Source organism: Myotis brandtii, unplaced genomic scaffold (assembly GCF_000412655.1).
Source record: "Myotis brandtii unplaced genomic scaffold, ASM41265v1 scaffold842, whole genome shotgun sequence".
NCBI classification, from domain to species: Eukaryota; Metazoa; Chordata; class Mammalia; order Chiroptera; family Vespertilionidae; genus Myotis; species Myotis brandtii.
Genome location: NW_005371421.1, coordinates 270,873 through 282,580, shown reverse-complemented (window position 1 = coordinate 282,580; position 11,708 = coordinate 270,873). Strand labels below are relative to the sequence as shown.

At 41.7% G+C, this 11,708-nt stretch overlaps 1 protein-coding gene across 5 annotated transcripts in view; it reads right to left on the bottom strand.

Moving 5' to 3' along the window:
- Positions 1-11,708, bottom strand: part of LIMS1 (LIM and senescent cell antigen-like domains 1) — a 103,189-nt gene that overhangs the window by 49,312 nt on the left and 42,169 nt on the right. The window contains exon 2 of one of the 5 annotated variants that reach the window (XM_014532103.1): positions 9,422-9,425. The exons of 2 other annotated variants lie outside the window; for them this stretch is intronic. Coding sequence is in view for 2 of the 3 variants with exons in the window: in XM_005884655.2 (XP_005884717.2) it covers positions 1,678-1,865 (188 nt within the window). In the remaining variant the exon portion in view is untranslated. Of the gene's footprint in view, positions 1-1,677; positions 1,914-9,421; positions 9,426-11,708 lie in introns of those variants that run through there. 2 more of the 5 variants (XM_005884655.2, XM_005884656.2) reach the window with 2 other exon arrangements.

Genomic DNA, 11,708 nt, shown 5'->3' with positions numbered 1-11,708 from the left:
TTTTTTTTTTTTTTTTTCTGGGCCAGCTTTAGCTCTGAGGCCTCGCTGCTGAAAACATAGATACAATGTTGCGGTCCGAGCCCGGCTGAATGGAAGCCCTTTTCTGGGGTTTTGTTTAGCTTCTTATTTGCAACATAGTATATAGTTGCTTAGAGTTGCAACTGAGAGGCTGGCAAGTTAGGCGGGGAACGTTGGAGTCTGCAGCAAGCAAGCCTTATGCTCGCTTCAGTGCCTGGCTGCCGGCCGCCATCTTGGCTGACAGTTAATTTGCATATACTCACTGATTAGCCAATGAAAAGGGTAGCGGTCGTACGCTAATTACCATGTTTCTCTTTTATTAGTGTAGGTATGTATGTATATGTCTTTAGTATGGAATCTTCATAACTAACTGGCTAGTCACAGCTGTTTCAGCTGATCTATTTCCAAAAATCAGGCACACACAGAAAGCTTAACATCATAAAGTTTTCCATTATTTAAGTGCCTCACTTATCAAAGTATATGTGAAACAAATTTTCTGGTGTTAAAATGCAAAAAAATGTGTAAATCCAAAAAGCATCTTGAGAATTCACCAAGCATTTTAGTTACAGTATAATTATAATTGCCCAATTATGCTTAAAAAGAAGTCTTTATGAGTTGTGAAAATGACATCTGTTGCAATGCCACACAGAATGAATTCATGGAAATAGAAAACCAGGTCAGTCAAATCTTCCGTAACTCTCAAATGACCAATTGGGAATTTGCAGTAATTCCAAGATTACAATTTGTATAAGGTCAAACAATCTTACATGAGTTGGTCTAAATACTACTCCATACTATTTAAAAAAATAAACTGTTTGCTAAAACCCATTTAATAATATGAATTAGATAAACTTCTAGGGTTAACTGCATGATATATATATTTGCAAGTTACACAACATCCTTTTTTATTCCTTCAATTCCCCTAGAGCAGCGGTTCTCAACCTGTGGGTCGCCACCTCTTTGGGGGTCGAACAACCCTTTCACAGGGGTCGCCTAAGACCATTGGAAAACACATATGTAATTACATATTGTTTTTGTGATTAATCACTATGCTTTAATTATGTTCAATTTTTAACAATGAAAATACATCCTGCATATCAGATATTTACATTATGATTCATAACAGTAGCAAAATTAGTTATGAAGTAGCAACGAAAATAATTTTATGGTTGGGGGTCACCACAACATGAGGAACTGTATTAAAGGGTCGCGGCATTAGGAAGGTTAAGAACCACTACCCTAGAGACAGTATTAAGAACCCACTTAGCATACTTTAAATTGACTGTTAAACATAACAAAAGTCTGTATTTTTATCAGCAGCCTGTAATTCATTTTTCAATTTCCTAACCTGTCCCTTACCTGTGGGGAGTTTTAGAGTATAAAAATTTTCTATTATAATTCTATAAATGAAAACCCTAGACCTCCCTCTTGGACTACACAGTGAAGTGTACTATTATCAGGAGCCTGAAAACAAAGCTATCACCACTATGACTTTAACGGTAGCATTTTCCTTCACATCTGCACTTCAGCCAGCACAAGTGTACATGACCAGGCAACCCAGCTGCCTGCTGGAGCCTGCTGCCCCACCCTGGCAGCCCCTGCTCAGAGCCCACGTAGGAGACATCTGGAAGAAGGAACTCTGGGAAAGGAGACACTCACAATTTCGCATAAAAGTCACAGAACTCCTTGTAGACTTTGACGTCACTCTGCCTGCGCTGCAGTTTGGATACAGCCCTCTCGTCTTCATTGCCATTAGCCTGGCGGACACTGCTCAGGGCTGTCTGGGGGATTTCTTCCTTTTTTGGGATTTCAGAGGGGTGGTGCACCCTACTCGGGAACGCCATCATGGGTGCTTTGGAGCTTGGAGCCCAGGGCAGAGAGCAGCGGGACAGGAGACCAGAGAAACAATGTCCAGGCCTCCCCTACTTCCGTGCCAGGGTCACTCCCACTGTCCTCACACACGTCAGCCCCAGGCTTGCTGACCTTCACATTAAGAGCTCCAGCAATAAAGAAAGTCCTGATTTACAGAGGCATTTTGGAAGCTCTAGAAAACATCACAAAAAAATAGCAACGCAGTCTTTGCTGAACAGCTTCCAATGGGCTGTAATCTCTACTACAGGAAGAGAGGGCTGTCTGGCAGGCCTCCAGGAGAAAGAAATAGCCATGTGCGCTGCTGGCTGCTGCTGGGCTTCAACAACACTAACGCTGTGCTTCTCAGCCTGGGTGAGCATAAGACTCTCCTGGAGAGCATGTCATCCCCCACTCCTAGAAATTCTGTTTCCGATAAGCTCCTGGTGAGGTGGCACTGCTGGCACACTCTGAGGAGCATCCCGATGCCCAGGCCATACTTGCAGATGTGCCCTATGTTCCTTCCCCAGGAATCTGAATTAGTGCAATAAAGAACTATGTTTAACTTACTCTCCTCACAAGTGGCACATACTAAGAGTTCAATAATGTATTCAGTGAATGGATGTATGCAAGAGTTAATAGGAGAGAGCTGGAATTTAGTTAGAACTCTTTGTATCTGATTCCCAGCTAATCCTGTAAGTTAGGCGAGCTAATATTTTTTGGTCTTTATCACGAATAAGGATGCCACTGGCATGTCTTATTACACCATATTACAGGTCTTGTAATGATGTCAGCAGAGAAGATGATGGTGATGTAGAACTGTCAGGTTCTTATTTGTTTGTTTGCCTTACAATATTCTTTACAGTCCTTAATTTGTATTAGGTCCAGTGATTGTAAATTATGTTCATTTTCCTGCCAGAAACACCATCAGATCCAAAATACTCTGCCCATACCGAGGTAATGCTACTTAGAGACACCAACCAGCAGGGCAGCACACTGAAGTAGGCACTGGAGAGTGCCTTTCCTTCAGCTCAAACAGTATCAAGGAGGGCTGGGGACAAATTCTTAACCTTCTTTTAGCCTCACTTCACATGCCAAATGTAACTCCCGGGGAGGGGAGGAACTTTGTCGTACTCATGACTGTACTCACATCATAAATAGACCCCACCCCTTAGCAGGTATGCAATTAATTGTTGATGAATGAACTGGGGTTAATAATCCATCTACTTGATCTAACAAACCTTGGAAAGAAGGAAAGAGCAAATTAGCTACCAGTCTGCTAAGCACTTTTTTTTTGTTTGTTTTTAAAATATATTTTATTGATTTTTTACAGAGAGGAAGGGATAGGGATAGAGAGTTAGAAACATTAATGAGAAAGAAACATCAATCAGCTGCCTTCTGCACTCCCCCTGGGTATGTTGCCCGCAACCAAGGTACATGCCCTTGACTGGAATCGAACCTGGGACCCTTGAGTCTGTAGAAACATCGATGAGAGAGAAACATCGATCAGCTGCCTCCTGCACACTCCCTACTGGGGTTGTGCCTGCAACCAAGGTAAATGCCCTTGACTGGAATCAAACCTGGGACCCTTCAGTCTGCAGACCGACACTCTATCCACTGAGCCAAACCGGTCAGGGCCTGCTAAGCACTTTGAATCAGCAAGAGATCTAAAAATGTAACTAAAATACTACTACTAAAATGAAATGTAATTATCTTAATTATTTCATAACCAGTCTTATTTCTACTAGACAAAACAGTTGAACTATGAAAAGCTAATGGTTCATGAATATAAGACACAATGAATTCTCTTATCTGCCAAGGAACTAAAAATATTCTGAAAGATCTGCAATCAAATTTTCAACTTTTTATTTGTAATAATTATTGTCACAGGAAATTATAAGGATAGTACAGAGAGGTGATACAGCATCCAGCTCTCCCAAGTGGTTCCATCTCATGTAACTACAGTACATCATCAAAACCAGGAATCTCACATTGGTGTAATGTGTGTGTATAGCGTAGACACATGTAAACACCACCCCGATCACAATATAAAACCAGTCCATCACTACAAAGATCTCTGTCAGGTTATCTCTGAGAGTTCTCTCCTCACCCTGCCATCCCTAACTCCTGGCAACCATTACTCTGATTTTCATCTATGTCAGTGGTTCTCAACCTTCCTAATGCCTCGACCCTTTAATACAGTTCCTCATGTTGTGGTGACCCCAAATTTCATTGTTACAAATTGAACATAATTAAAGCATAGTGATTAATCACAAAAACAATATGTAATTATATATGTGTTTTCCGATGGTCTTAGGTGACCCCTGTGAAAGGGTCATTCGACCCCCAAAGGGGTCTCGACCCACAGGTTGAGAACCGCTGATCTATATTATCGTAACTTAAAGAATATTATTGCTATGGACTGAATGTTTGTGCCTCTCCAAAATTCATATGTCGAAAGCCTGATCCCCAAAGTGATGGTATTTGGAGATGGGGCCTTTGGGAGGTAATTAGGGTTAGATTAAGTCATGAGAGTAGGACATCAATCCCTCACCATGGGATTAATAGCCTCATAAGATGAGGAAGAGACACAGATCACTCTCTATGGGCCACATGATACATGACATGATATAGCCAGAGCAGCTGTCTACAAACCAGGAAGTGGACCCTCATCCAAGCTGAATCTGCTGGAGTCTTGATCTTAGAATTCCCAGTTTCTAGAATAGGGCTTAGGAGAACATCTAGCCCGCGGGACATATAAGGCCTGCGAAATCATTTGGTCTGGCCCTGTCAAGGCATGAGGGGTGAGTTAAATGTTTGACCAAATATAGCCGGCTAATTTTTAAGTTGATAACTTTGTATGGCCCATGTATGATGTTATAAGTATCCAAATGGCCCTCAGCAAAGAAAAGGTTCCTCATCCTGGCTCTAGAACCTTGAAAAATAAATATTTGTTGTTTAAGCCATGTAGTCTACAGTATTTTTGTAGCCAAAACTGACCAAGACAACTACATCAATGAAATCACACAGTCTGTGACCTCATTGGAAGGCTTGCTTTTTCTTTCTTTCTTTTTTTAATCCTGAGAGAAACACATTGACTGGTTGCCTCCTGCATGCGCCAGGGCCAGGGCCAGGGGGGAGCTGCAACCCAGGTATGTCCCCTTGATGGGAATCAAACCCGGGACTCTCCGGTCCGCAGGCTGATGCTCTATCCACTGAGCAAAACCAGTCAGGACTGGAAAGCTCACTTTTTCCACTAGCATAATGCCCTTAAGATATATCCATGTTGCCCTAACCGGTTTGGCTCAGTGGATAGAGCATCAGCCTGCGGACTCAAGGGTCCCAGGTTCAATTCCGGTCAAGGGCATGTACCTTGGTTGCGGACCCCCCCCCAGTAGGGAGTGTGCAGGAGGCAGCTGATCGATGTTTCTCTCTCATCGATGTTTCTAACTCTCTATCCCTCTCCCTTTCTCTCTGTAAAAAATCAATAAAATATAAAAAAAATATATATCCATGTCGCTTTTTTTAATATATATCAAAAGCTTGCTCTTTTTCTTTTTAAATATGTTTATTGAGCCAAACCAGTGTGGCTCAGTGGTTGAGCGTTTCTATGAACCAGGAGGTAACGGTTCAATTCCTGGTCGGGGCACATGCCCAGGTTGTGGGCTCGATGCCCAGGTTGTGGGCTCGATCCCCAGTGTGGGGTGTGTAGAAGGCAGCCGATCAATGATTCTCTTTCATCACTGATGTTTCTCTCTCTCTCCCTCTCCCTTCCTCTATGAAATAAATAAAAAATATGTAAATAAAAATAAAGTTGTTAAATGTTCTTATTGATTTCAGAGAGAGGAAGGGAGAGGGAGATAGAAACATCAATGATGAGAAGGAATCATTGATCAGCTGCCTCCTGCATGTCCCCCTTAGAGATTGAGCCTGCAACCCAGGCATGTGCCCTGACTGGGAATCAAACAGGCAACCTTTTGGTTCCGGGGTCAACATTAACCATTGAGCCACAATGGCCTGGCAGTAGCAGCAAGCTAACTTACCAGTCAGAGCGTCTGCCCCCTGGTGGTCAGTGCATGTCATAGCAACTGGTCAACCAGTCGACTACCCCCTGGTGGTCAGTGCACGTCATAGTGAGCGGTTGAGCGGCCTTAGCATATCATTAGCATATTACGCTTTGGTTGAACAGACGATCAGACGACCGAACACTTAGCATATTAGGCTTTTATTATATAGGATTATGCCTGAACATATGGAGCTCATGGTACAACAGACCTAAAGGGTATCTAACAAGCACCTGCTGAATGAATAAACACGTGAATACAAATCACATCCTCTGTTTCTAAGAGCATACAATGTAGTTGGGAAAACAATATATGGATCTATGTGGTTTCTCCCATTATTCAAGCATATAATGATGCAGATTTCTATTTCAGTATCCAGTGCTAAGTGAGCAAAGCCATCTTTGGGCCCTAGGGTCTGAGTGAGGGTCAGTAATCATGTGGTCATTGAAAGCTTAGGTGGCACTATTTGTCCAAAAGGACTATACACGTGAGTCGGTTGATCATTCACTTCTTTTATCCAGCTACCATAGAGCACAGCTAAATAATTTGAGGCCAAATAAACACCATTGCTCAAGTTTTGTATCAGGCATTTTGTTACCTTTAAACCATTTTTGGCATTTAATATCACTCTAAGAAATGCAAACAACCCTTTAGACTGTGACTGTAATCATAGAAAAATAGTTACCTGAATTCCCTTGACTAAAATGACTATTGCCACCCCAGTGGCATCAAAACAGCACTTGAAGTAGGTGGGAGGCTATTTTTAAAAAATATCAAAAAGCACATTTTTTTGTCTGAACAGCGGGCCTATTAGGTGGTTTTTGCTGAAGAACCTTTTCCTGATGTCTGTGATTCCGTAACGGTTTTTCCAAAGAGGTTCTAGGATCTAATAAACTCTCCTCATCACCATGGCTAATTTGGCTCTTTGGGAGATCCCATGGGATAGCTCTGAACACCAAACAACCCTTAAATCCACCCTGAGTAGAGAAATGCATATTTCATAAGCTCAACAGTTCCTCATCTACTGTTTGCTAAACTGAACTCTATAATTTACTGAAGTGATCATTTTGTCATTATCTACTGTGCAGTGTCGTAGATAATGGGGCTGCTAGAACAGAACACCACAGACTAGGTGGCTTATACACAACAGAAATTTATTCCTCATAGTTAGAGGCTGGACATCCATGGCCAAGGCACCAGCACTGTTGGGTTCTGGTACGGACTCTCCTCCCCTCTTCCTGGTTCGTAGTTGGCACCTCACTGAACCCTCATGTAGTGGAAGGGGCTAGGGATCTCTGTAACACCATTTTTAGAAGGGCACTAATGCCATTCACGAGAGATCCACCCTCATAACCCAACCACCTCCTAAAAGCCTGAACTAATACTATCACCTTTGGGAGTTAGGATTTCAACATATAAATTTTGGGGGGAGAGATACCACAAACATACAAACCATAGCAGGTAGGACCTAGGACCCTTGCTGAGTGCCCCTAACAGCCTGTTAGATGCTAAGCCACACACAGCGTTTCTGATGTTAAGCTGACCACTCTGGGTCCCACAAAGAGTGCTGCAGAGCTTCAGATTCCATCAGTCACTAACTCCATGGTTCCAGCCCAAACCAATTCCACCGATACAACACATAGCCAGAGGTAAATAACGTTTTTAGACCTATCATACAAAAATAAACTGCAGTTAATCCCGGGAACTTCAATACTTAAAGCCGGGATATAATCATGAGCATTGCCAAATTTAAAAATCAACTTTTTAATAACTGGTATTTCTAAATTAAAATTCTCTCAAATAGCAACTACTGAATTATGTACATTACTACCAAATATTTCATCTATGTGATTTTTAAAACCCAAGGTGAACATGTTGAGCAAATGCCATTAAAACACGGGACTCTAGCCCTAACCGGTTTGGCTCAATGGATAGAGCGTCGGCCTGCGGACTGAAAGGTCCCAGGTTCGATTCTGGTCAAGGGCATGTACCTTGGTTGTGGGCACATCCCCAGTAGGAGGTGTGCAGGAGGCAGCTGATCGATGTTTCTCTCTCATCCATGTTTCTAGCTCTCTATCCCTCTCCCTTCCTCTCTGTAAAAAATCAATAAAATATATTTTTAAAAAAACACACAAAAAAACACAGGACTCTAATATAGGAACAAGGCTGTTACATGTTATAGCCATTCCAAAGAAATGGCTAAACCAAACACTTGGCAATAACCTAACTAACAGCATGAAGCATCTCTAATGTCAATCAAAGGCTTCCATGAATGCTGGGGTATTCAAATTGTTGAGATGGCTTGGTTAAATTACCATATGGTAAAATAAATTACTTTCACTGTGATTCTCAATCCCACTCACATGGAAAATTTAATCTGATTTTTCCTTGTTACTAAAAACAAAACAATCATAACATGCAAGTAAAGATAATGGAGCTGGAAAGTTCTTTCCTGTTTCCCAGCTTCCTGGGCAAATGCAGTTTTCTTTTTACAGACGGTGAGGAAATAGACAAAAGCGGGTGAGAAAAGGATATGGAGTTGCAATGAATATGATGACATTTTGCTCTGTCTGTTCAAATTGTTTCCTAATTCCTGATTGCACAAGCAAAAAGTAAGTATTCATTACAACAGGGGCGAGACAGTGAGAGTGAAATAACGTGCACAGCTCAAATTTAAAATGAAGAAAACTGAATTCCACTGGCATTGCTTTTCAGGATCATGATCAAAGAAAGGAAGAGCCTTTTTGGCCCCATTAGAGTATATTAGAAATAACTGAAGAGACTAAGTGAAAAACTTTAGCACCTAACACAAATGAAGAGAGAGTGAATGATCCCTATACACCAGGGGTCCTCAAACTTTTTAAACAGGGGGCCAGTTCACTGTCCCTCAGACCGTTGGAGGGCCAGACTATAGTTTAAAAAAAAACTATGAACAAATTCCTATGCACACTGTACATATCTTATTTTGAAGTAAAAAAACAAAACGGAAACAAATACAATATTTGTATTTGCATGTGGCCCGCGGGCCGTAGTTTGAGGACCCCTGCATACACTATCAACTGCCCTTTTCAGCTCCATCTCATCCCAAATACTCAGACCAATCCAGCAGTGACAAGGAGGCTGGGATCAGAGACGGCGATTTGCCATCTTCATTGTAACACCCTTTCAAAGGAAACTCACCTAAAGTTAGACTATTTTTAGTGTTGGAGACAGAAGAGTTCTAGCACCCCAAACTTTGTGATATTTTAAGAAATGTTCATACCCCTCATAAAAAATGAGTGAATATTTCAATTTCAGGTTGAAATATTTCAGTATGTAAACTACAAGGCACACTTTTAGTCCTAAAACCAACAATTAAAACAGTGTTTCTATTCTCCATGCAACTATTCTGTTTTTTTTTTTTATTCAGGTATATTCTGAATCATGTGCAGAGAAAACTTAACAAGAGTTCAAGGCTTGTGACCCCTCCCGTCCACACGAACACAGCAGACCTGACTGCCTGCAACTAGCTGCCTGCCTCAAGAGCAGAAAGACATTCTCATCACAGAAGGGACCCACCATAGGAAGGTACAAAACTAGACTAAGAAAGCAGCAGAATGTGTAGCAGAAAAGCCAAAATCATCAATAGCAGAAAACTAATAAAGAATCTGAACAATGGGGCAGCCCCAGTTTTGCAAGCCCCAGGTGTGTAAAATATGAGCTCACAGGACCATCATTTTGTTTGATGTTTAATTTCCCCACCTCCTTCAGCCCAAAAGTAACTTACTGCAGAAAATTTATAAAAGTCAGAGAAGACTCACTGATATTTCTGCCAACTATAGATAAGCACTTTAACATTTGATCACTATTTAAAAAAAATATGATTTTAAATAAAAACAGGATTGTTGCAATGATGATCAAACATCCCTAGTACTGGGTGATACATCCAAAAAAACATGTGGACAAGTGCTGGTGAGCCGCTTCCTTCTGCAGGATCTCAGACAAGTTCCATGGAGCTCATGGACTTCAGAGGACTTCCTCCTCCAAATAAAGGCAACTAATTTAACTATCATCACTACAGTGTGAAACCTATAAGCTCTCTCACAAATTTTCTCTCACTGAATCCCCATCCCATGGTCACTCAAATAAGCAGTATTTGGTCAAATGAAAAAACATTCTTAAAATTATCTTTCATAGGTTGTTCAACTTTTCTCTTCAATTTTTAAACATCTTTACTGGCAAATGTCTCTGTAGCAGCTCCTGTTATTCAAATAATTTCTTTCTGGCATTTGTATTGTGACCTATTAACACATATTATCACCCCTAAACATCTTTTCAAAAAGATATATTGTGTCCTGACCAAATAGACAAATTTAAGAAAAACTTGTATTTCAAATATACAACAGTATTATTAGCTAAAGAGTGTATCCGTGAGCTCCTCAGACACTGTGGTGGCTGCCAGCACCAAGTTTTCTGGCTCTAATTACATCCTTAATTTAGTTCTGACTCAGCTAGGGAACAGCTCACTGAGCACTGACCTTCAGCTAAATTGGTAGGGGAAGTCAGTTTTTATTTCTTGACTAAGTTTAACGTGAGGTCTACTTTCCTCAATGATAAGGTAAACGAAAACGAGAATTTCAGTATGGAAGGACAGAAAAAACATTTTACTCAAGTCAAGTAAAAACAATCCTTTCAAATTTAAACCTACATATATTTCATTCCCACTTGTTTTCTTTTTAACATAGGACATGCTTTCATGTATATGTTACTGTATTAAGCAACATTTGAAAATATTGGACAGGATTAAGCAGAACTGAAATTTGTATTTTGCTAACTTTTAAAAAGTTCCTCCTCTTTCATTAACTTCAAGCTTCATTAAGTGTATATAGAAAGTCAAGGAATTGTTTTAGCTACCATGACTTAGTTTTTCCCATATGCGTGACCTCAAGATGTGAAAATGAGAGGAGGCCACAGGAGGCCTGCTACCTGTGGCTCTCAGTATAATGGTGTCCAGCACACCCCAGGCCTTCAGTTTCTCCCAGGTGTCTTTTGCATGTTTCTCTTCTTATTCTGGCTCCTGTCCTCAGCCCTTCTCTCTTCCCATTGAGCTTACCATCTTCTGTCACAGGAGGAAATTGGGTTTTTGAAAGCAGTTTATAGGGTTAGGTGGGAAACTCTTCGTTCAATTCCTTTAGCTCTTCTCAAGAAGACATATTCTAAAAAATCTGGCAATCCTATATAATAAAAGCCTAATATGCAAATTGTCCCCTCGACCGAAGTTCCACTGGGAGTTCAACCGCTCGACCAGTCGCTATGACGTGCACTGACCACCAGGGGGCAGATGCTCCAACCGATAGGTTAGTTTGCTGTGGGTGTTTGGTGGGCTGGACTGGAAAGAGAGGTGTGAGGTGAATGCCATCAGGAAGCTCCCAGAGTTTGGCCCGAGCCCCGGTTGCACAGCCCTCCGCAGCCTGTGGTGTTCTCACTGCGCAATTTATAATCTTCAGAGCTGCTTCTTTTTATTTGTTAAGTTTCACTAACTACTCCAGGGGAGTGGGTAGCACCATTATGGGCGACAGGACAGGCGCGCCTGCCCAAGGCCAAGGGGCAGCCTTGGGCTTGTGGTGACACAGCAGAGAGGGGGGCGGGGCTGAGTCAGAGAACTGAGTCCAAAACTTGAAAGGAAGCGGGAGGCAACGAGGAGTGGAGGGTGACAGCTGCGCAGGGGCCTAGAAAAGTTGCTGGGTGGGGGCAGCCGAGGAGCCCAGTGTCTCTCCCAAGGGACAGGCTCCACGTCCG